At 38.9% G+C, this 22,221-nt stretch overlaps 3 protein-coding genes across 11 annotated transcripts; 1 reads left to right on the forward strand and 2 right to left on the reverse strand.

Annotated features, from left to right (window-relative positions):
- LOC103716744 (transcription factor PCL1-like) lies at nucleotides 1-21,772 on the forward strand. 9 transcript variants are annotated; one of them, XM_088713685.2, is made up of 6 exons: nucleotides 1,073-2,085; nucleotides 2,260-2,382; nucleotides 11,409-17,332; nucleotides 18,750-18,866; nucleotides 19,039-19,155; nucleotides 20,727-21,772. In XM_088713685.2, the coding sequence occupies exon 3, from the start codon at nucleotides 15,517-15,519 to the stop codon at nucleotides 17,260-17,262; it is 1,746 nt and encodes a 581-aa protein (XP_088569811.1). In that variant the 5' UTR covers nucleotides 1,073-2,085; nucleotides 2,260-2,382; nucleotides 11,409-15,516; the 3' UTR covers nucleotides 17,263-17,332; nucleotides 18,750-18,866; nucleotides 19,039-19,155; nucleotides 20,727-21,772. The 9 variants fall into 9 exon arrangements, with proteins under 9 accessions (XP_088569815.1, XP_088569814.1, XP_088569816.1 ...); XM_088713686.2 differs by having other exon boundaries at nucleotides 2,272-2,382; XM_088713687.2 differs by having other exon boundaries at nucleotides 1,073-1,319; nucleotides 2,272-2,382.
- LOC103716774 (protein LATERAL BRANCHING OXIDOREDUCTASE 1-like) lies at nucleotides 6,709-10,439 on the reverse strand. Its single transcript, XM_089928254.1, has 4 exons — nucleotides 10,146-10,439; nucleotides 9,646-9,893; nucleotides 8,760-9,084; nucleotides 6,709-6,975 (listed from the first exon to the last, which is right to left on the reverse strand). Exons 1-4 carry the CDS (start codon nucleotides 10,437-10,439, stop codon nucleotides 6,709-6,711), a joined length of 1,134 nt encoding a protein of 377 aa, XP_089784380.1.
- Nucleotides 19,860-21,628, reverse strand: LOC103716745 (thaumatin-like protein). The gene is made up of 2 exons (XM_026808326.4): nucleotides 21,490-21,628; nucleotides 19,860-21,392 (listed from the first exon to the last, which is right to left on the reverse strand). The coding sequence occupies exons 1-2, from the start codon at nucleotides 21,548-21,550 to the stop codon at nucleotides 20,716-20,718; spliced, it is 738 nt and encodes a 245-aa protein (XP_026664127.4). The 5' UTR covers nucleotides 21,551-21,628; the 3' UTR covers nucleotides 19,860-20,715.
- Nucleotides 21,773-22,221: the final 449 nt, after the last annotated feature.

The following is a 22,221-nucleotide window of genomic DNA, read 5'->3' on the forward strand; positions in this document are numbered from 1 at the left end:
CTCCCCCGTCTCCTCCTCTCGCCTTCCATCGTCTCCGGCGACTCAAACCCCCATCATCTATGGCCTTCCCTTTCTTTAAACCCTAATTGGATTTCTCTTGTCGGATCTTGAATTCCCGTGATGGGGAAGGAAGCCGAAGACAGCGACTTCGACCGCCTTGCCGCCGAGGACGGCTGCGACGGGGACGAGGGAAGGGTCCTCGAGTGGGAGATCGGGCTCCCCAGCGCCGACGACCTCACTCCGTTGTCCCAGTCTCTTATCTCTCCGGAGCTCGCCTGCGCCTTTAGTATCAAGACGGACCCCCCAAGAACCCTGCTCGACGTCCACCGCGCCTCCCAGCACACCGTCTCCAACCTCCGTCGCCACGCCCCGTCGTCCTCCTCCTCCTCCACCTCTGTCCTCAGATCCTTCGAACCTTTCCCCTCCCCTGCCTCCGCCGCCGCCGCCGCCGCCGATGACCCCATGGTTCTTGAGGGCGACGATCCTGCCGGCAAGGACGGCCCTGGCGAGTCCTCGCGCAAGGTCCCTCGGTCGGATGCCTCTCCATCCGGCACCGCCGCCGCCGCCATGGAGGAGACCTACTCCTCTGCTCCACGGCCGGAGAACTCCAACGACGATCACTCTGCGAGAACTCTCAAGCGCCCCCGCCTCGTTTGGACCCCGCAGCTCCACAAGAGGTTCGTTGATGTCGTCGCCCATCTTGGCATCAAGAACGCCGTGCCGAAGACCATCATGCAGCTGATGAACGTCGAGGGGCTGACGAGGGAGAACGTCGCGAGCCATCTCCAAAAGTATCGCCTTTATCTCAAGAGGATGCAGGGGCTTCCGGACGACGGGCCGTCGTCCTCCGACCATCTGTCTGTCTCCAAGCCGGTGCCACAGAGCTTGCACGAGCCTCCAGTGCCGGTACCCATGCCCTATGCGGTGCCGGCAATGATCCCGATGCCGGTATTTGGCATGGCTCATCTCCATGGGCATGGAGGTCCTGTGGGGATGGTGCCAGTCAATAACCACCAGAATAATGGAGCGTATCATGGATTTGAGTCACACCATCCTTGTGGAACTTTCGAGGAGTAGCACAAGGACTGGTCTGGTGGTAACAAGTTTGGTTCAATTGTTTCATATCCTCATGCTACGCCCAGTGATAAACAACAGAGAAATAAAAACAATTGTTGACTAAATTTCTCCAGAGAGGCATGGCAGAATGACGCTCTGCCTTGTTATGTTCTGTTGTGTGGCGAGCTTATTCTCCTGATACTTTAACCAATTTGGTTTTGCATTAATATGTCCAGTGCCTGGTTTTAGGAGCTTATCTGGAGGTACTTTGTTAATTCTGAACTCAATTTATCCATCTTTTTGTGTCTTTGTGTTGAAGTTAAGAAGCATCATGTATATTTTAAGCACCTATTGCTAGTATAGCATCTTCTGTTTTCATAATTAACAATGGACAACATTCAGGGGTTCTTTGTCCTGTCTTAGGCATAAGGGTTTAGTTAGCGATCCTTGGCCGGAATTCATAGTTCATCTCATGATGTTTCATTTCAGTATATGAGTTAGATAAACAATTATGTCAGAGGTAGCTGCACTGGAAGAGTGATTATTTTACTAGGGTCAACAAGCTCCATTTATATTTCTAGATTTGCTGCCGAGTTACTGACATCTTTATTTGATGATTAGTGCACACATAAGCATAGAATATCTCAAGTATGCCTCCTACATTTACACTTGGCAAATAAAAGTTATCAAACATGTTAAAGAGTGAGCTATGTATCTGACTCTTTTTCGGATAGTGGTTTGATATCCAAATTTATGTTTGTAAATGTGGAAAATTTGTTTTCTTCTATTTATCCATCTTTGTGTCCTTTTCTCTAGTAATGATATTATGATAATTTGACTGTTTGTTTCAATTTTAGTTTTCCTTTTTCTAGAAATGGTAGCTTATATGCCTCCTGAAGTCTCAACTATCTATAGGATCGCGTGCAAGACTATTCTATGCGGTTGTTTTATCTCCACGGGATTACCATATTTTCAGTCATGCGCTGCTTTTCAATAGTGTCTGAGATGATTGCCTTCTTTTACTACCAGGTAGACATGCTTGGGTTAATTACTGCTTAATTTCACCATTTATCTAGGCCTTTGGGTAATTCATCATATGGTATAGCATCATTGTACAGTTTATTTTTGTAGACTTGCAATATTCATTTTGCAAAAAGCATCAATATGTTGTTATGTGCTTATGTGTGCCAAATTTATTGCGAGGATGTGGAAAAGCTCGCAATGGCAATGGATGTGGCTATTACTGATCGGTGAAGATTGAAAAATGCCAGACCCAAACAACTGGATTAACCTTAGTTGTTATGGTTGTGGTCATAACTTTTGAAGGTGAATTTTTGAACTTCTGTTAGCAATATGAAAGTTAGGCCACAGGCTTATAACTTGTGGCTGTTAAAGCTAGAAGTATGCATTTAGACACGCTGCAACATCCATGAAGATAAATGTTAAACTACTACAAGTATGCTTGTCTAAATTCATGCCAGGACAAGTTGATGCTTCATGACTACTTGAGTGAAAGTTCTATTCTTGTTTCTATTTCATTGTATCATCATTGCCTTTTCCTTCTGCACATTTTAGCATGTTAAAAAGCAATTAAAGCATAAATCTTCTTAAAATTACAGTTTTTTTCTTCTTTTAATGGTCCATGCCCTTATGAAGCATATTTTCTTGGGTCCACCCCTAAAGTCTCCTAAATTCTGCTTCTTTTGGTTGCACCTTATACAAGTACTAATTTGAGAATCTTTCATTATTACATTTTCAATCTATTTTTCCATTTGATATTTGTACCAGATCCTGTTTTCTCTCTCTCTATTCAACTTTCAAATTGAAATAAACACAAATTTGAGTAAAAAAAAAATATTACTTATACATTTTTCCTTGTCTTAAAAGGACCTGGTAGCCAAACCACACTTCTTCTCCCTCTCCTACTCTCATTCTCCATGTCACTTCGGACAATGAGCAATGTAAAAATTATCAATCCACTTAAAGGCCTTGTTTCTACTCCTCTTTTTCATAGCCATCATCTAACCCGCTTCCAATATCCTTTTTTTTTCTAAATGAAAAAATTGGATTATATGTTAGAATAACAAGCAAATCCCCTTGGATTCTTTTCTCTCGATACCATAAGATGAGCGAGCACAAAAAATAGGTTGCGAGGAAAGAAAATGATCCACCATCTTGCTCATCTTATGACATTCATAGCTTATTTTTCTTTCATCTCTCTTTTCCACTCCCTACTATTGGTAGATATGCAGTTCATCTGCGAAAATTATCTCAGAAAATAAATCAATCCTATTGCTTACATATATATTCGCAATGCAATATGATTATCCTACATTAATAGTATTTCATCAAATAACTACTCAAGGTTCAAGCAAAGTTCTTAAAGCCAACACTATATCCCCTTAAAGAGTTCCTTAGGGATGATTGTTGCCTGGTTTTTGTCTACACATGTTGAATTTGTTTCTTACTTGGTTGGCAGAACTACTATATAGCACATTATGTAGACCAGATTTCATGACTTGCACAAATGTACCGCTCATTGATGCAAATCTAGACAATTCTACTAAGGCAATAAAAGTGATTTCTCTTTAATAATCTCAACAAGATGAAAGTCTCCTTAGATTAGTAGGGTTCCATTGACTACATGATATCTAAGAAGAAGGAATCTTGTTCATGGAAACTATTGGAAAAATATAAGATGCCTGTGACTTCCATTACCTGCTTGCCCTCCTTTTTTTTCTATAGAAGGCATCTTCTATTGCTTCAAGATGAAGTTCTGGTCCTTAAACCTTCACAGCCTGCCATTTTAGCATTCAATCTATAGTTACTAGTTAGTTGAACATGGAATACAGAGCTTGTTCCTGGCAACATTCTGACACTAATTGTGGTATTTTCCAGCAAATTTAGCTAGACTGCATCGTTTTCAGCCAAAAGGCTGTTGCTTTGGTGCCTTCTGCCATTGGATCACTCAGGATGCCACCTGCTTCTGCCATCTGTTTTCCTTTATACATTTCCAAGATTCCAAATGCAGCATCATATCATGCACATTCTTTTAGGCAATTTAAGCAACCTGACATTGTAATGTTCCAATTCCTATCAGACATGCAGGTGCACAGATTATATCTTTTTGAATATTCAAAACTAAAATCAATTATGATGGCTTATCTAATATCTGAAAAGTAAGCTCACTGGCCTCTAAGCTTTTTTCTGCTTTTTTCCTTTTTCCATAGAGAGAGAGAGGACCCATGTCAGGATTAGTTTCATTTTAAACTACAAATTCAGTGAGACATCAGGAGTGTCTCAACTTGATTCCTCGTTGAAGGTAGAATAAGCTTATGGAAAATAAAATTTACTCTTTCTATTCACTAAGATAACGACAGTTGTTTCATGCTTTTCTCATGTATTTCTTTTCTTCCAGTTAATAATTTTGCTGAATTTTAACGTATATTCCATGATTTACTGACTACTGTCATTGTTCCTTTGTATATGCACTCCCTGCTCCTCTTTTGTGAAGGATCTTAACATTGGCAGGATCCTTGTCTGAGCATCCTTTGTTGGAAATTTTATGTCCCTGTCATACTTGATCATTTTTGTCTCTCTCTCACATTCTAGATGCATACTTAGCTCTGATCATGTCTTCAAATATACATGAATCATCTCAGAATTTGACAAGCATGTTATGTAATAGAAGGTCTCTCAAAGTTCTCAACTTAAAATCAGTTCTTTACCTAGATAATGCTATTCCATGATACTGGTCAATCTTTGGATAAATGGTCCCATATGATAAGTCAATCATACTAATGTAATTTGTTATCTTTTCTAAAAATAGTGCATTTTTATTTCAAATCATGTTTACACCAATATCTATGCTGCTCAATGATATGGTGATAATAGTTAACTTCTTAACTTGTGGAAAGGATTTTTCACTCATTTAAGTAATATGGACTAAACTGAATGTGAGCACCATCTCATAGTAAGGTAAATCTGTAAACGAGTTAGTTTTAGAAATTTCACTTATATAAGCCTGACTGAGAAAATATGGGCCTGTGCAATGAGATCTGAGGAGGTCCTGTGATTTCGTATCACAAGATTAGGTAAGACAAGGGGTAGACCTAAAAAAAGAGCTGAATAAAAATTGTGATATTTGATTTTAAGAGGCTTGAGCTGGCAGGGGATATGACACCCAAGGGCTTGTTTTTCATGGTTCATTGGTGTACTATCTTGGATACTGAATTTGCAAAATATCTCATGTTGAATATACATAAGTGGTTTCATTTCATGAAATATCTCCTTATTGAGACAATTTCTCCAACTGCAACCATTAAAGCTTAGTTGGATACTTGTAGCAATCTTCTGTCATACGATACACCTGCAACATTTTTTTCTTTTATCCTTGGATATTCATGTACGAAGTTTACCTGAACAACAACAACAACAATAATAGTAAACAAATTCTTAGGGTTGCCTTTGAGGTGGTCTTGAAGTTGTCAAATATTGCAATAGCGGGAGTGGCTACTTTTAATTTGCAAGTCGAGTTGCAAAATAACCATGATTTTTCTTGCTTACTTTTCATCAATTTTCAGTCAATATTGTAAAGCTGCATCAAGAGAGAGATATCAATCAGTAATGGACTGACAACAACAACATCACCACCACCATCACCAACAACAACAATAGTAAACTAGTTCTTAGGACGCGTGGCTAGAAGTCCATTATTATGGCAGCGGGAGTGTCTACTATTTAGTTGCAAGTGGAGTTGTAAAATAACCATGATTTTTCTTGCTTACTTTGCATCAATTTTCAGTTAATATTATACATATTAGCCTCCATAAGCGTACACATAAGATTAAAAGATAAATCAAAGAGCTATCAATCAACAAAAGAATTTTGCATTTATTGTGTCAACATTTGAGGCTGGGCTTATATGTTAGTACTGGAAGTGAAAGCACTATATGGAACCAGCAAATAATCTATCAACAACAATAGCAAACAAGTTCTTAGGATGCCCTTAGAGGTGATCTTGTCAATTATTGTAGTAGCAGGAGTGTCTACTATTTAATTTCAAGTGGAGATGTAAAATAACCATGATTTTTCTTGCTTACTTTGCATTGATTTTCAGTTAATATTATACATGCTAGACTCCATAAGCATATATAATGATGAAAAGCTGCATCAAAGGGCTATGAATCAGCAAAAGAATTTTGCATTTATTGTGTCTATATTTGAGGCTGGACTAATATGTTAGCACTGGAAATGAAACTACTGGACGAAACCAGCATATGGCTATTGTGTCCATTTAGAAGAAGCTTGACATTGATATACTTCTGTTTTGAGCATATGACCATGCCAAACTCCCCCCTTACTCAAAGTCAAAATATCATCATGTTTCACTGCATATCCATATAACAGATTTACATATGATCAACAAATAGGTAAAAGATATCTTAATTATGAACAAAAGCAATGGCAATGAAGGAACAACAGGACTATTGGCATTATAATTTAGAATATGTTTATTATTGCTACTAGAAATTGAATAATTTAATGCAGTTATGTTATGCAACTTTAAACACAAGGAGATCTATGGTTTAATAAGTGAAACACTCTCCTCCATGTTTAGACTGGTATCATCCACAGAAGAAACAGAAAATTTCAGCCTAAGCACTCCTTGTTATCTAGTTTTAAAACATGTGTATGCGCTTTTCCCTCCATTTTCCTTCCTAAAGTGTGCCTGATGTAGTCAAGATATTTAACCGTTCTGTACATCTTTGGTCGGTGGATGTCATCTACCATTTGATCCAGTGGCCCAATTTCCACATTTTCATCTGGCATAACAAATGTTGCAAGAGACATTCTTGCTTTCTCTTCATTTGTGACAGCTCTGTGCTCAATGCTTTTGTACATTGCATTGCTCCAGGCCTATGAAATTCGATAAACAGATGATTAATTACCCTGGTTCCAGAGACATGTTAGTCATTAATCAATCTAATGAGCAATTAGAATAAAAAAAAAAGAATAAATGACAAGCCTAGACCTGTGGATGACTAAGAATTCTTCTTTGCATCTCTCCGATTAGGTGCAGCTTGCTGCTTCTTTTGTGAATGCAATTTTTCAGATGTTCCACTGGTGAAAATTAAGTTAGACAATTAGATTCACTTCATTATTTGAGCCTTCCTTGTTCCTTCTTACTTCCAGATCTCAACCAAAGATCAAATTTCAACCTTTTCAAATTGTCTTAAAATAAGTAATTTTTCAGTCGAAAGACCAGCTCTTTTACCTTTTTTCTGGTCTTGTTTATCTTTTATTTTATTTTTTCCTCTTTTCCTTTTTTCTTGTTATAATTAGCTTGGCAGTCAAAGAACTAAGTCAATAAGGGTTTACGTGCCTAGACGTTATTGTCACTTATATCTGAAGGGGCATATGAAGAACATTTTTTAAGTAGTATTGATCATTAGACCCTCGGATATGTTAGATAATATAAAACTGGTTATGGACATCCTTGTAGGCGAGTTGCTATCATGAGCTATTAGTCACCTAGAATTTCCTATGTTTACAAAAGCTCAAAGAAACTAATCATTTATTTAATACTGACTGCTACATCATGTCTTGGAGTTCAAGTACTTTTGTCTTCACATAGATAGTTTTGTGTGACTGAATGGATCAATTGATGATTGATGCCTGTCACCTGAGTCAAGACTATGGAAAAGTTGCTCTGCAGCTTCATTTTTTGTGTGATGCAGTGTTCTAGTGTGCTGCAAATGATAAGTTGTCATCGAGTCTAGGTACAGCACTCTCATCGTTTCATGCTCAGGTTGATATTCATGCCTTTCTATAGCATTTCCCAGAAACCGTTGGCATACTGATTTTGAGTTCAGATATCATGATATTTTGGTCAATGAACGTTTTTGTTTTTTGTACATTTTATAAGTATTTTTATTCTTTACTTTATTACTCTTGTGTGGTTTGAGATATTTATTCCAGGTTTTTACTTTCTTATAGCTGGTTAGAGAGGCATTACTGACTGACATATATAAGGGAGTCCCTTGATCCATGTTATTTGCAGAAATTGTGTTGGGTATTGGCTAATGGAAGTTGGAAACAAGGAATTAGTCAAGCAAAAGAAAAATACTTGGAGCACAACATTTGTTGGAATATTTATGGAATCAAGGGTACCCACAGGGACCAGAGGATTTCCAGATGGAATATTTTGTTCTAACTTGTGGAGTTGATACCCAAGAGAGTTTAGACAAGGATGTATGATGTGTCCTAAGTGGGAATGCACCTGGGTATGCAGGTATCAAATGTTGAATGAGGATGATGGGATTGATGTATGCTTATACTAGGAAGACTTGCAAATTTAAGGAAGCTTATAAGAAGCAGAATTGGAGAATTGATCAAGGAATGTCATCTGGGATATAAGTCTGCAACATTATGACTTATGAGGTTATTATTTGACATGATTGGACTGCAATTATTGGTAGAAAGACTTGATTAGGTGGTAGCCTTTAATTCTGATTAGACATTCAAAACAGAGGATGTAAAGACTAAAGAAAAAGAAGACTAAATGGTTCAGATATGATGCTGGCAAGGTACAATTTATGTAAAGGAGGACCGACATGCAGGAAAAAGCTAATTGTTGATGCTTAATATTATGTTTTTTGGGGTTCCGAAAATAGAAAATTTGCTAGTTAGATTCTGAATACCTCAATAGCATCTCCAATATTCACCACTAGAGCTTTTGGAATTGGTTTTACAGGAAACCATTCCCCCTTGTGCTTAATTTGGAGGCCAGTTATATTGTCATCTTGCAAGAGTATGGTGATAGAGCTGCCATCTGAATGTGGACTCACACCCAGAACTAGATCAGGTCTGCAGCAAGTTGGATAGTAGTTCATACGCATAGCTTGTTTTAAAGCCCCATGCAGTCTTAAAAGCCCATCTTTATCCATGTTCATTAGCAAAGAAAGATTGGCAAGCAGCTCAACAGTTATCCTGTTCATTTCCATTGAAAACACTTCAACCGCATCCCTGCCGAAAGGGGTAAAATGATATAGATTAGTATGGAATCAACCGACAGACAATGTATGTGTAGATAATTGTTAACTACCTAGAGTTGTTCTGGAATTTAATCATGATAACACATATAATAATCTATGCTATTTATGTTGTTTTGTTCTGATTTGTTGCGGTAACAACAGTTCTTCATAGAACAATATAGAAGTCTAAAAAATAATCTGTTTCTAGAGACTGCTCTCTCATATGTGTGATTCAAGGATCTTGATTTAAATTAGTAAGTAATAAGCAATTTAATTGATCTTATACACAGATATGTTGAACTATGTGGCCCAATAAACAATCAAAATGAAACATCATGTCAGTTAATAACCACCAAACCTATCAAAAAGAATTTAGAAAGAAAACTGTAACACTGATACTTTGAATTTTGCTAGTTTATTTTTCCTCTTGAATTGTGATGATGTTGTCAGAAAAATTAGTGTCCTGACATCAAGTAATAAGAGGTTGGTTCTGTTAATCTTCAGCAAACCAATGAGAAAAAGTGAAACATGTGAGCATTGGTTGTCAACATACCTGAAATCTGGTACCACAGTTGGCCAGTAATTTAATTTCCTCATTTCAGTTGGGAGTATCATTAGAAATATCAAATCATTCCAGTCTAGTTTCTGCTCCTCTGACACTACGTATGCTTGCCCATATCCTTCGAGGTCATTTGGTGCCATCGAGTGTCTCTTTTTCTCTTCCACTGGAAGATCAAAGAATCCAGCCATTGCATTCTTGATTCTATATAAAATGTCTTCAGGTACTCCATGGTTTATAATCTGTTAAAAATATAGTACATACTTAGAAATAAATGAGATGAGGCATAAGTTATTATTTTGAAATTATGCTTATTGGGTCAATCATCACATGTGGAATATGCTGTGAATCGATTTGTTGCCATGTTTTGGAAAAGGGGCTGGAGAATTCCACTCATCATGCCCATGGTACATTATGTACAATAAATGCCATATGAGTTAAAAACATTTTCGTAGTTCTGCTTATCTATTAAAATGAATGTGACCTTTGAATACCTGAAAAAAGCCCCAGTCCTTACAGGCCATATCTAGTTTCATTTGCTCACCTTCATGCCCTTTTGAAAGCAAGGAAAAATCAATAACAGGGATGTTAGGTGAAAGAAGACAAAGATTTGCATCTCTTGGCCTGTCAGTGTTATCTCTAATATATCTTTCAGGAACACAAAATGAATCCCTCCTCACAATCTCCTGAACGCTTGGCACAGGTAAGGATCTTCCCCATCCAAGTCCTAGATCATCTTCATTTACCGTATTGTCAACCTTTGGGTCCATTTCCTCTTGCTGAACCATCTACTCTGCTTGGGTATTTATAAAGGTGCAGGAACCAACTATAAAAGTAATTATAAAACAGGGTTACATCTACAAAAAGAAGCCTAATTGCTTTTTTTTTTTTTGAGGCTGGCATTTGGAGAGTAAAAAACACGCAACTTTGGATGATATTAAAATATCAGTATTAAGCATAATAGCGTAGAAATCAAAGCCAATAGTTTATTAATGATGACTATCCCAAAGACAAGGATAATATTCCAAGAGGATCCAATGCAGCAATCCGGTACCAGCTAGTTCCAGTCCCTTAAGCTTGTCCAAATAGAACTTCAAATGGTTCCATTATACTGTCGTAAAAAGCTAATGCATGCTGACACATAACCAACATGACTTACTCAGTTATTTTACTCCCTCAAGAATACCCTGTGAGCATAATTTGTTTCTGGGCAAACCGAAATTGAGTAGTTCGACATAATTATATCAGATACTGTGATTTTTAGAGACTGTCGGGTACTGGAATGCTTCCACCAATTCAATATCTCAAGCTGGTCAATGACTCCATTGTTAAGAAGCATAAGTAATCAGGATGGCATCACCAAGCATTCTAAGCAGTAGTTTTCAAGCATATGTCTTCTGCAAAATCCAAAATTGGAATGTTGCCTTAATGAAGTTTTTGAGAAAGGAATCTTCTTGTTTCATTGGCCTTCTGGTTAAATGATGCTTTCTGAGCTGTGCTGGCTTAAATTTAAAAATGCACCCACCAGATATGCTATGGATTGATACAGTTTAAAAACTTAAACCCAAATGTCGTTTTCATTGTTAGGTAACTTGATCTTGTTTGGAGTCAACCTTCCAGCCATCTTTAATAATTCCAGCTTGCTTAAAGACAGTTCCTTCTATTATTTCATTTAAAGTAGAATTTTACATTGATAACAAACAGTAAGCATGTTCTGTATCACCAATAAACCTTTTATGCCATGATTTATTTTTCAGGAAGAGGAAAATGCTAGAAATTTGGGTCTTTCCATGTGTAAAATGGGATAGCGGTGGAAACAATGGAAAAGAAAGAAGGCATCAAGTTAATGAACTAAAACTTATACCTACTTCAGCATCACTTATTGATTTACCAGACATTTGCCTCCAAAAAAATGGCAATTATCTAAAGAAGGAAGAAAAGTACTGCACGATCTTCTTTTGAGAAGGAGAAATACTATGCATTTTTTTAAGTACTACAACTGGAACAATAGTCCTGCAAATGTCTGAAGAGAAAGAGCACACTCATTCAAAGCAAATTACAGATGAATGAGTGGAATTCCAAGGAAAAAGAAAATAAATGATCTGCAGCAACAATTTGTTAGGAATATTTCATTAGGTTCCAAATCAGCGAAGGGAAGACAAGAAAGATGAAGACATAGCAAACGAGAATAGAGATCGGGGATCTTGGGTACCTTTGGGGTACTTGATGGTCTCATACAACAGGATACTGTTCTTAGTTGTTCTGGAAAGATACAAGTTGAGTACAAAGGTCATAATTAAAAGGAAAAAGAAATTGTATAACTCCTTCAGAAATTAAATCAGGTTTTCATTGAAGATAGAGAAATAAGGTTCCCGACCATGCTGAAAGCCAAATGTATAATGTCTACAGCTTTTTGCTGCATAGAATTTTCAACCAGTTAGTGATGGCCATCCCAACATAATGCATATTTTTACCATCTTACTACTGAACAGAAGCATGCATCAGGATCCTGCAGAGACACCTGAACTGATTAGAGAAATTGTATACCTTAATACACATTCTGGATTAAATTATATAAAAATCCATAAATTTAGGCCATTCAAATGGTCCAGCATCTCACTTTTTTGAACTGGTAAGGCTTTACATGATAAAAGGGTAAAAAAGGGAAAGATAAGGCAGGTTATCATAAATTTCTGATGTTAAGAAGCCAGATATATTCATTAATATCCTTGAAAGCCATTTGATGTCACTGCCTATTTCTACTCCAGCGGAAGGATTCTTGAGGCAGCAAGTTTAAGTTCCACTTCTGCAGTGATTTTATAATTTAATTTTTCTTCCACCCCATTGCTGCTTTTACTTCAATGCCGTTCATCATCAAATGTACTTACACAGAGAACTTACAATGCTGGAGTTTTTTTTTTTAACTTTTTTTTGAAATGTAAATTACAGTGCCTTTGTCGTCACTCTAATGAATGATGACCTTTCGAATTCGTTGTAGCATGCTTTGAAGCACAATGTTTCAATTCAACGTTGAGATGCCAGATGAAGCTGGCCAAGCCAGCCTGCAGACTATTGTTTTCTCTGTCTTTCATCTGGTTTCACCAGAAGGCAGCATTTCTTTACTAGCTGAGCATTCCTGCTCAAGCTCGCAGTTAGGCTCTCTATGTTGGAAAGTTATAGCACGTTGTTGAACCCATTTCTTCCCTGCATTCATGGAGGTTGCCCCAATCTCTCCAAAGATTTTGCTGTCTTTTGTTATGTTTCTCTGTACAAAGTTGAGATATTTCTCCAAGACCACCAAGAGGTGCCATACTAGTCTTTCTATGCGTCTCTTTGCTATACTTTCGCATGTCGTTGAGATGCCACATCAACAGCACTGAACCTTCATCTATGTATTAAACATTTCCGAATCTTCATGAATCAGCACGGATCCAAACCAACCCTTTTGACATATTTCTATGCCTTTTTTTCCCTGATCTTCATATATTATTCTCAAAGACCTTCCTGTTTATTTTATTTCTTCGCATCATAAGAAAGACTTCTCCTCTGCATTGGCTCCAAGGGAATCAATCTTCCACCAGATCAAACCTTGCACAAAGAAACATGACCAAGAATTAAATAGAACATGCAGCTTTCTACAAATGCATGCAAATCTGTGCTAATGTGCTTATGGAGTACATGAAACCAGAGTTTCTTTGTCTACTACAGTTTCACTCAAGCAGTTTGCAGTCCAACTGCAAGCATGAAACTTTTTCCATTCCTCCTCCTTCAATTTCTTTATCTTGATAGCATCTGCCTCTCTCCCAGCAACTATTATGTTCCATAATGGCACAGAGCCCCCTGCACTCTCTGGCTCGAGCTTAGAGGGATGCAAAACCACCATCTTAGCAAGCTCTATATTGCCAGGACTTGGGGGCAAGCCTCTAATAATGCTTCCCACACAAAAGAATCTGGCTCCACGGGCATGCCTTGATGACATCATAAGCCTCCGCAAGCTTCCCAGCTCCCAAGAAAATCCACCATGCAAGCTAATGCTCCAATCTGGCACCAGCCTAAGGTCTTCTTGCATCAAACTGAATAAACTCTTCCCTGGTTCGACAATCCAGCATGACTACAAGATGTGAAGACTACAGTGAATGTAAGCAGATTTTACGTACTCATTTTTTTTGAAAATATTTTGCCTAAAAACTGGTATATCTTTTTTTTATAAAAGTCTTCTAAAAAAATAATCTAATAGAATAAAATCAGAAGATTGAAAAGAGCCTGTCTGGATCGAGGCGTGTGATATACACTACTTTAAGAACGTGATTTGCCCCTTACATACAGGTTTGTGGCGATCTCGTCCTCAAAGTACAACAATCTGGCTCAATCCGATCCTTCTATAACGAGCATGATCGCTGTGGAGGCTCAACCCGACCGACTCCTTCAAATGCTTAGAAAATAAAAAAAAAGATAGAAAGTAGAAAGTTGAAGGGCAAAAAAACTGTCTGTAAAAGAAACTCTTGGAAGACAGAGTACTAATGAGAAAAAAAAGAGATCAGATTATTTTTTAATTAATCTCTAAGGAGTCTATTTATAACTCTATCCAGAATACCAAAGAGACGCGATAGTTTTGAAGATACATAACGTTTCAGAAATACCATATCTTTTCTGGAAACCAACTTTCTCTTTCGTGAAGTCACAACTCTTCTAAAAGAGGTGTCTTGGAAAAGATATTTTAAAGCATTTAAAACAACTAAAGTTTAGAAAATATTTTTTTAAAAAAATTAATATTCCAATACATTTTGCAACTGATAGAGAAGCCTGATTGCACTGTCATATTACCCATGGTTTGAGTATCTGATAATCATAGAATTCCATGAAGCAATGCTACTCTCTCACATATTATCAAAGCATTCCTGATTGCACTGGCATATTCCCTGTCACCACAGCATGACCATGAATCTCTTTTCCATGTCTCCAGTCCACAACATTGGCACAAGCTGGCATTAGACAGCTGATTGTGACTGAGCTTGGCGTCATATCTGCAACCACTACCATAGCCTGAACATCCCAAAGGCCTTGTCGTGCTTGAAATTGAGCATAAAACCGGATATAATTGTAGTCCAGGAAACAACATCAGACTCAACTCCATGATCCTGCATTGATCTGAGCAGATCCATGGCCATTTCATCATTGCCCATTCGAGAGAACCCAGAAAACAGTGCATCGCATGTCACTAAATCTGGATTTACTCCTAAAGGTCTCATCTTTAGAACAAGACCATGGCACTTTCTGCTAGGCCTCCATTGGGATAGCCCGATATCCTTCTCAGCCGTTCTGTCAAACACCCTCCGAGCACTGTGTAAGTTTACCGCGTTTGCAGTACATATCGATCAAAGCACTCACAGTGAAAGCATCAGAATCGAGCAGCGAGCGAGGGACCAAATCCCTTCCGGTTTCCAGATCAGACAGGTTGGCACAGGCTCGGATAACGCTGGGAAGGACGTGCCGTTCGGGTCTGAGGCCGGCCTTGAGAAGTCGGGGGAAGTCACGGAGGGGCTCTCTGTGGAGACCTTGGCCGGGGGAATGGCTGATCTGGGTGATCCAACGGCCGAGATATTCTTTGTCCCCGTAGAATCTCCTACACGCATAAAAGTTTATATGCGCATGTTCGTAAGAGACTGCCTCATGAATATCATAGTGGCTGTTAGATTCTAGGGTTATCGGATTGAAACTTGGGCGGCCGGGGAAAGGCTCCTTCGGACCGTTCGAAAACTGGGAGCAAGAAACGTTGCCGAAATTTCGAAGCGCTGGGGTTGTCGATCTCCTCTTCCGCCATTGGCAGCCGCCGCAAGAACCGCCCTCAAGGCCGTGGAGTTCTTGATGAATGGCGGCCACGTCGTGTGCTCGAAGAGTCACCGCGGTCGGAGCCTATCTGGGAGTCGAGCCATGGCTTCTGAGGCCCTCGACTGGATACGGCCGCCGCCTCCGGACGACGAAAGTGCCGCCACTTCCTGCTTCCCGTCGGAATCCTCTGCTGCTGAGAAGATTCGTGAACCCTCTAGCCAAGAACTGCATGCTCGCTTCTTGCAGGCGGTGAAGAAATTATCGGGATCGGGCCATGTTTCCCTTCCAAAGATCGGCTCCAAACCAATCCACCCACGCCCGTTTGATTACAATAGGCTGATGAGGGCCTTCGGCCAGGTCGGCGAGGTTGATGAAGTCCTCCGCCTCTTCGGCGAGATGAAAGAATCCAAGTGCAATCCGAACGTTCTCTGCTACAACACGGTCATCAACGCCCTGGTTATGGCAGAGCGTCCGGAAGAAGCCGAAGCAGTATTCGAGGAGATGATCTTGTCGGGGGTAAGCCCCAATGTCTCCTCCTATAACATTCTCGTAAAGATGCATTCTTGGTATGCGAGACGATTCGATCTGGCCTACGAGGTCCTCCTGAGGATGAAGGGTTGTGGGCACAGTCCCGACACCACCACGTACTCGACATTGATTGCGGGTCTTTGTAGGGTAGGGAGAATTAGGGAGGCATTGGGTGTTTTAGATTGGATGCTGGAGGAGAAATGCTCGCCCACCGTCCACACTTATACGCCCATCGTGCAAGGTTATTGTCATGAAGGAAGAATTGAAGAGGCTAAAAGTCTGATGGCTGCTATGAGGAGTGTCGGTTGCCCTCCGAATTGTGTGACCTACAATATATTGATCGACGCACTTTGCAAAGTGGGGAGCTTTAATGAGGTTGAGAAGGTTTTAGGAGAAAGTGAGTTGAAGGGTTGGAAGCCTAATGCGATCACCTATAACACGTATATCGATGGCCTTTGTAAGAGCCACAAGGCTAAAGAAGCATTCCAGAAATTGGAAGTTATGCTGGGGAATGGATTGTCTCCCACTGCAGTCACTTTGAATATCCTTCTTGATTGCCTTTGTCATGATTCAAAAGTTTGGGAGGCCAAATGCTTATTGGAGAGGAGCTCTGAACTGGAATGGGATGTTGGTGTTGTTGGTTACAACACTGTGATGAGCAGGTTATGTGAGATTGGGAGATGGTCGGTTGTTCTTAAGCTCTTGATTGACATGTTTAAAAAGGGGATCTCCCCAAATACTAGGACATTTAACATTGTGATTCATAGCCTTTGCATAGGTGGAAAATTTCGCAAAGCAAAATGTTTGATTAGCAGCAGAGGGTTCGTTCCAGATGTGGTGACATATAACACGATGATTCATTGGTTTTATCTTGAGGGAACGATAAATGAGGTTCAGCATCTTTTTTATAACATGGATGTGCAGAAGATAACACCAGATGCAATCACTTACACAATTTTGATTAATGGCCTTTGTAAACAAGGAAAGTATTTGGAGGCTGCTGATTGTTTCCTTGGATCTCTGGAATATGGATATTCTAAGGATCTTGTTGTATCTCTAACTTGTAGGCTGATTAGGAGTAGAAGACTCAAAGAAATGCTCGATCTATGGAAAGGATTGGAGAGGCAGGGGTTTTTTCCAGATGTCCTTATCTTTGAAACAACAATCAGGGCATTTTGCAGGGAGGGTTTTTGTCGAAGCACAGATATTTATAAAGTTTGTCTTGTTCTGGACCAAATGCTTCGGAGGAGTTAAACTCTTGCTGGATGTTGGATTTGTTTAATATCACATTTCTTTTTCATTGGAGAACATGAACGTATGGGAGGTAATTTTCTTTTTCTACTTTGTTTATCAGCATAATGTGGAAACTTTTCTGCCCTTCTGTTTTACCAGATTTGACAGCACATTTATCTATTCCAATTTCCATCCCCTTGGATCAGCATGTTATGTGCAACATACGTCAGCTTTCGATTGGATGATAGATGTTATCTGCATTTCTTCCATGTCAAGCATCTAATATTGCTACAATAATCACGAGAACTAGCCATAATTCAATTATCGCTATACTGTTTTGTGTCTTATTATTCTTCAAATCCATGTACCATGCTTTTTATGATAGCAAAAACTAAAGTTATTTTTACAGAGAAAAGCAAGTATCAGTGTTATGCTATGATGAACCTTCCTGGAGCTCCCACATTATATATCTTATAAGAGAACCATTTTTCTGCTCCTATGCCTGAATTTATCCCTTTGCTGGCTTTTGATTCAGCTTCTTATACTACACTTTTCTCTCTGGTATATGAATCATGACAAATGCTTGAATTCAAACACTATGTTTCCATTGCTTGCTTACTTGCCATTGTGAAGGTTACTGATAGTAGGAAATGAATTTTACTTGTAAATCTGTTTACTGGATTAGGAATTAGATGTTTCTTATACATGCTACTATGTGTTGTTAGATTTTACCAGTTATTGAACTACATTATGCATTTCTTGAAAAATAAATGTTATAGAGCATTTAATCGAATATATAAGAAATTTGGCAGACCACTTAGCAACACCTGCATCAAATATTCCTTCTCAGCGAACAAGTATTGCATACACCTTTGTCTTGAGTTCAGCTTTTTCTAATTGTGGTATTTCTTGGAAGCCAATACTTGAATTTTTGTTTGGGATTTTTTAGTAATTCTTGTTGATTTTTTCTTTCCTTGATAGTGTCATTGCAATTAGGGATCAAAAGTGAGTCATAATCAGCACCCTTTTTTTTCTTTTCTACTAATTACAGTTGAACCTCCAAAAGTAAACTGTAACATAGTTTCATGGTGTGAGCAGATTACATGAATAACTAAAAAAGGTAGACAAAAACAAATGTGTATGTTTGTTAAAATTAATGACTAAAGTCATATTCATATCATAATTATTAACAAGTCAACTAATATGGCATTCTTAATTCGTCACTTGAGAGTTGATGTGTTCTAGCTGTTCAAGTTGAATTTCATATCAAAAGAAAGAATACAAAAATCTTTTGGTACAATACACAGTTGGGTTTGACATCAAGTTGACAATGGTTGCAAAGTTGTTCTCAATCCTTTCATATATCCTTCCTTAAAGATGCCAAAGCCATATCAGTAGGGTAAGGCTTTACTGTTGTTTGTTGACAAAGAATATCTATTCTCTCTAGTTAAGTTGTATGGTTGGTAAGCATATCCTACTATGACATGGCATATGTACCTGTCTTTCAGGTCAGTGGATAGCCTTGAGAGTTAACTGTGGGAGGAAGGAGACTCCTGGGTTTCAGTAATGCATTTTGCGATGCTGACATTCATGATGCCTGGTTATTGTTGTTTCTCCTGGGCAAGGTAAAATTTCTCTGAATATTGTTGTTGTTGTTGCTGCAGCTGTAGAGTCTACTTACTTGCTATACATAATTTTATATTATATCTATGTTATAATCAAATATATATAGGCAAGTTTTTGTTCCTATATTTTTCTTTTTTGTCCATACTTATGTAGAATGTTTTTCATACATAGACAAGTACGTGCAGAGTGAAGCAACTTTGCCAGGGGAATAGGAATTGTATGTTTAATTATGAGGCAGTCGATGGAGATGCAGGGCCAATTTCTGCAGTTATTACAAAGAGATTTAAGGTGATACAAAAAAAACTCTTTTTGTTTCATATAATTCTTATACAAGATTTTAATATAGTTTCTGAAAGTCATTTCAGTTTGAAAAGGAAAAAGTAATTCAGTTTCACAGAAGCAACAGATTGACTTATATTTTCTTCCATAATGGAAGTTCAAAACATGTTCTTTTGAAAGCATTTATTAAGACATATTTTACTTAACGGATGTATTCTGAAACCATGAAATGTAAAAAAGAGCTCAATGTTACGGGAAGTATTTTCTCATAAATTTCTCCCTGTTGTTTTCTCATTTTTTTTTGCATACGTATGTCCTAGAAGTAAAGCATCAGTTGCAAGTATGTGTTATCCATTTTTTGCATCACAAGGTATGCATATTAGGGAAGTGGACCAACTATACAAATTTACAGACCACAAACTCTAATTGCGGACTTATAATGTTGGATATGGTGAATTGAACAAAGTTAACATTGTAGTTATGAACTAATGTATGATACTTTGACCATGTTCTATGTTACACAAAATAGATGATATCATGATTAACAGATCAAGGCATTGAACAATAATAATTGTGACAATTGCCTCTATTTCTTGTTAGTACCGCATTGACTTCCAAGTGATAGTCATTTCAACCACATCCAAAGTGAACATCGCATGTAGGGTGTTCTTTGTACAAATGATATCTGTTATTAGATTGCTCCTGTCATTATTGCTGCAGACATGTATGAGGTTAAAGTCTTTTTTATTGAACTTGATTTACTTTAGTCTCAGCTGTATAGTGATAATTCTGATACTTTATTTCTTGTTAGTACCACATTGACTTCTAATGCATATCTCACAATTGACCCGAGTTACTAATGTATGTGATGTTTGTGTTTCATATGTCAGTGATGCCTTAGACATAATTGAGCCTCAATCTTAACCTGTGCTCTTGGTGGTTTATGCATATCTTATGGAGCAACATAAAATTTCTGCTTTGTGTGAAAGTACTTTACCTTCACCCCTATTATCAGAAAATCAGCCTGGGCAAGTGAGATGGTTGCTGCATGGCTATCTACCAGAGTGTCATTGGCACAAATGCATCTTATTTATACTGATCGTATAATTGTTAATGAGCACTTTCCATAAAAGAAATCACCCCCCAAAACATTGATAACACATTTCATCCCTTTGATTTGCATCTGGTTTTATAGATCATATTTTACAATTTCTTCTCATGTATCTTGTCTGTGGCACTTTCTCAACTGACTCTTTTATGGTCTTCTCTCTGCCATCTTCTTGACCTGAATCTGAGACCTGTACTTCATGCAAGCATCCTAGGTTTTTTTTTCTTTCTTTTCCCAGTCAATTTTGGCTGACACCCATATGTTCAAACATGCAATACTTAAATTCCTTTTATTTCCCCAGTCGATTGTTGGCTGACACTTATATGTGCAATCATACAATACATGAACACAGAAGACCAGCATTCCTAGAAAAACTGATCACAAAATAGATAGAACTTGAAAGGCACGCGTTACTATTATTACCATCTAGATGCAAACACGGATATTAACCCCCTGTTCCTTTAACTTGCAGGAGGGCAGAAGGTAATGAGATATCGTGATGCCCTGCATGTCTTCAAGCTTGTGGGGTCATCATAGGCAAAGCTGTATGCATGAGGGCATACGGACTTGAAGATGCGGGAGAAAAGTGTTGGCTTGCAACTATTTGGGGAACTGTAGTTCCCAGTGCAGCAATACTTGTCCCTCTTCAGAGCCAGGCATGCACTCCTACACCCAACCACCTTCCCTTGCCGCTTCTCCTCAAACCTGGAAGGGCAGCAGACGTTCAAGTCCACCTCACATCCTGCCGCACCGCACCCATTCTGTCCCCCGATTGGTTTCATTGTAACTGGAAGATTGAACCCATCCACCAGGCTCACATCATAGTAGTGAAGTGGTGATCTGGCAGTGCCAAAGGTCATCTCAACAACTGTAGCTGGCGGTGTTCCACTCATGCCCTGGCAATGGAGTAGCCTGCTGCAGTCCCCTGTCTCACAGCAGCCTTTGCCTTGTTTATCAAAGCTGCAGCCTTTCCTGGCCCATATCCTCCCAGACCAGCCGGTAGGCACGTCGAAGAATGTCTCCTCGAACGCATCAAGATGGAAGCCTCCATCTTCTGGGGTCGGGTGACCTGCATTCCCGAGTGTTCCAGGCCATATGCTATGGTTGCAATTGTTGACTAGTATGAGTTGGATCTCACCTGCAAGAGAGGAGAAGTGGAGAAGGAAGAATTCAAATTCCCTGGTCAGCAAAATTAAGAATACAAGGATGATCGTTCACTTTACATTTGATCTTACATGATAGCGTGATGGACAAGCAGATCCAGAGGAGGAAAAAGTTTAGTTTGTGCGTTAGCATTCTCCCCAGTTCTATGGTGTTTTTGATGTTGGCTTAGTGGTGTCGGTTTGCGTTTTTCTTTCTCGGTGGGAGGGGAGTTATATGTGATGTTTGGAAGAGCAAAGAGACGGTGGAGTGGGGGTAGTGGCTTCCCTGAATTTCGTTGCCACACTACTTGTAACTTCATTTTATTTATTTATCTAATCTATCTATGTATCTATAGTCTCCTTTTGCTTTTCTTAATTCTTTCTCTTGGAGATGTCCTTCGGACTTTGGAATTAACTATCGCAGGTGGGGAACTCATGATTATAATATTTGGCCCTTGCTTTATCTAGATCTGGGCTATCTTTTCCTTTAAACATGTGATTGCCAACGCCACCATGAAAATAAAAGGTCAGACAATTGATGTTCGGAGGCATCTTTTTGGGGATTTAAACCAAAGCTTGTTTGCTATGCCAATGGCAACAGGCATGAATCTTCCACACTGAACTGGGACGTAGCAAAGTGGTGATGGCCTGCACACCGTGGAAAGTATAGGTCATTCATTCACATCACTAAAGAGAACATTCAAAGAGTTCCGCAATCATTTTCTCCCCTTATTTTGCCCGCAAGGGGGAAGCTTGCATCGTCCATTTCCGCTGGGGCGCTTGATATTACGATCGGGAATCCTAAAAAGTCTGCTCTCTTTCTTC

This window comes from Phoenix dactylifera, chromosome 17 (assembly GCF_051530095.1).
Source record: "Phoenix dactylifera cultivar Ajwa chromosome 17, Ajwa_hap1_PhDact_Kaust_v1.1, whole genome shotgun sequence".
Classification (NCBI taxonomy): domain Eukaryota; kingdom Viridiplantae; phylum Streptophyta; class Magnoliopsida; order Arecales; family Arecaceae; genus Phoenix; species Phoenix dactylifera.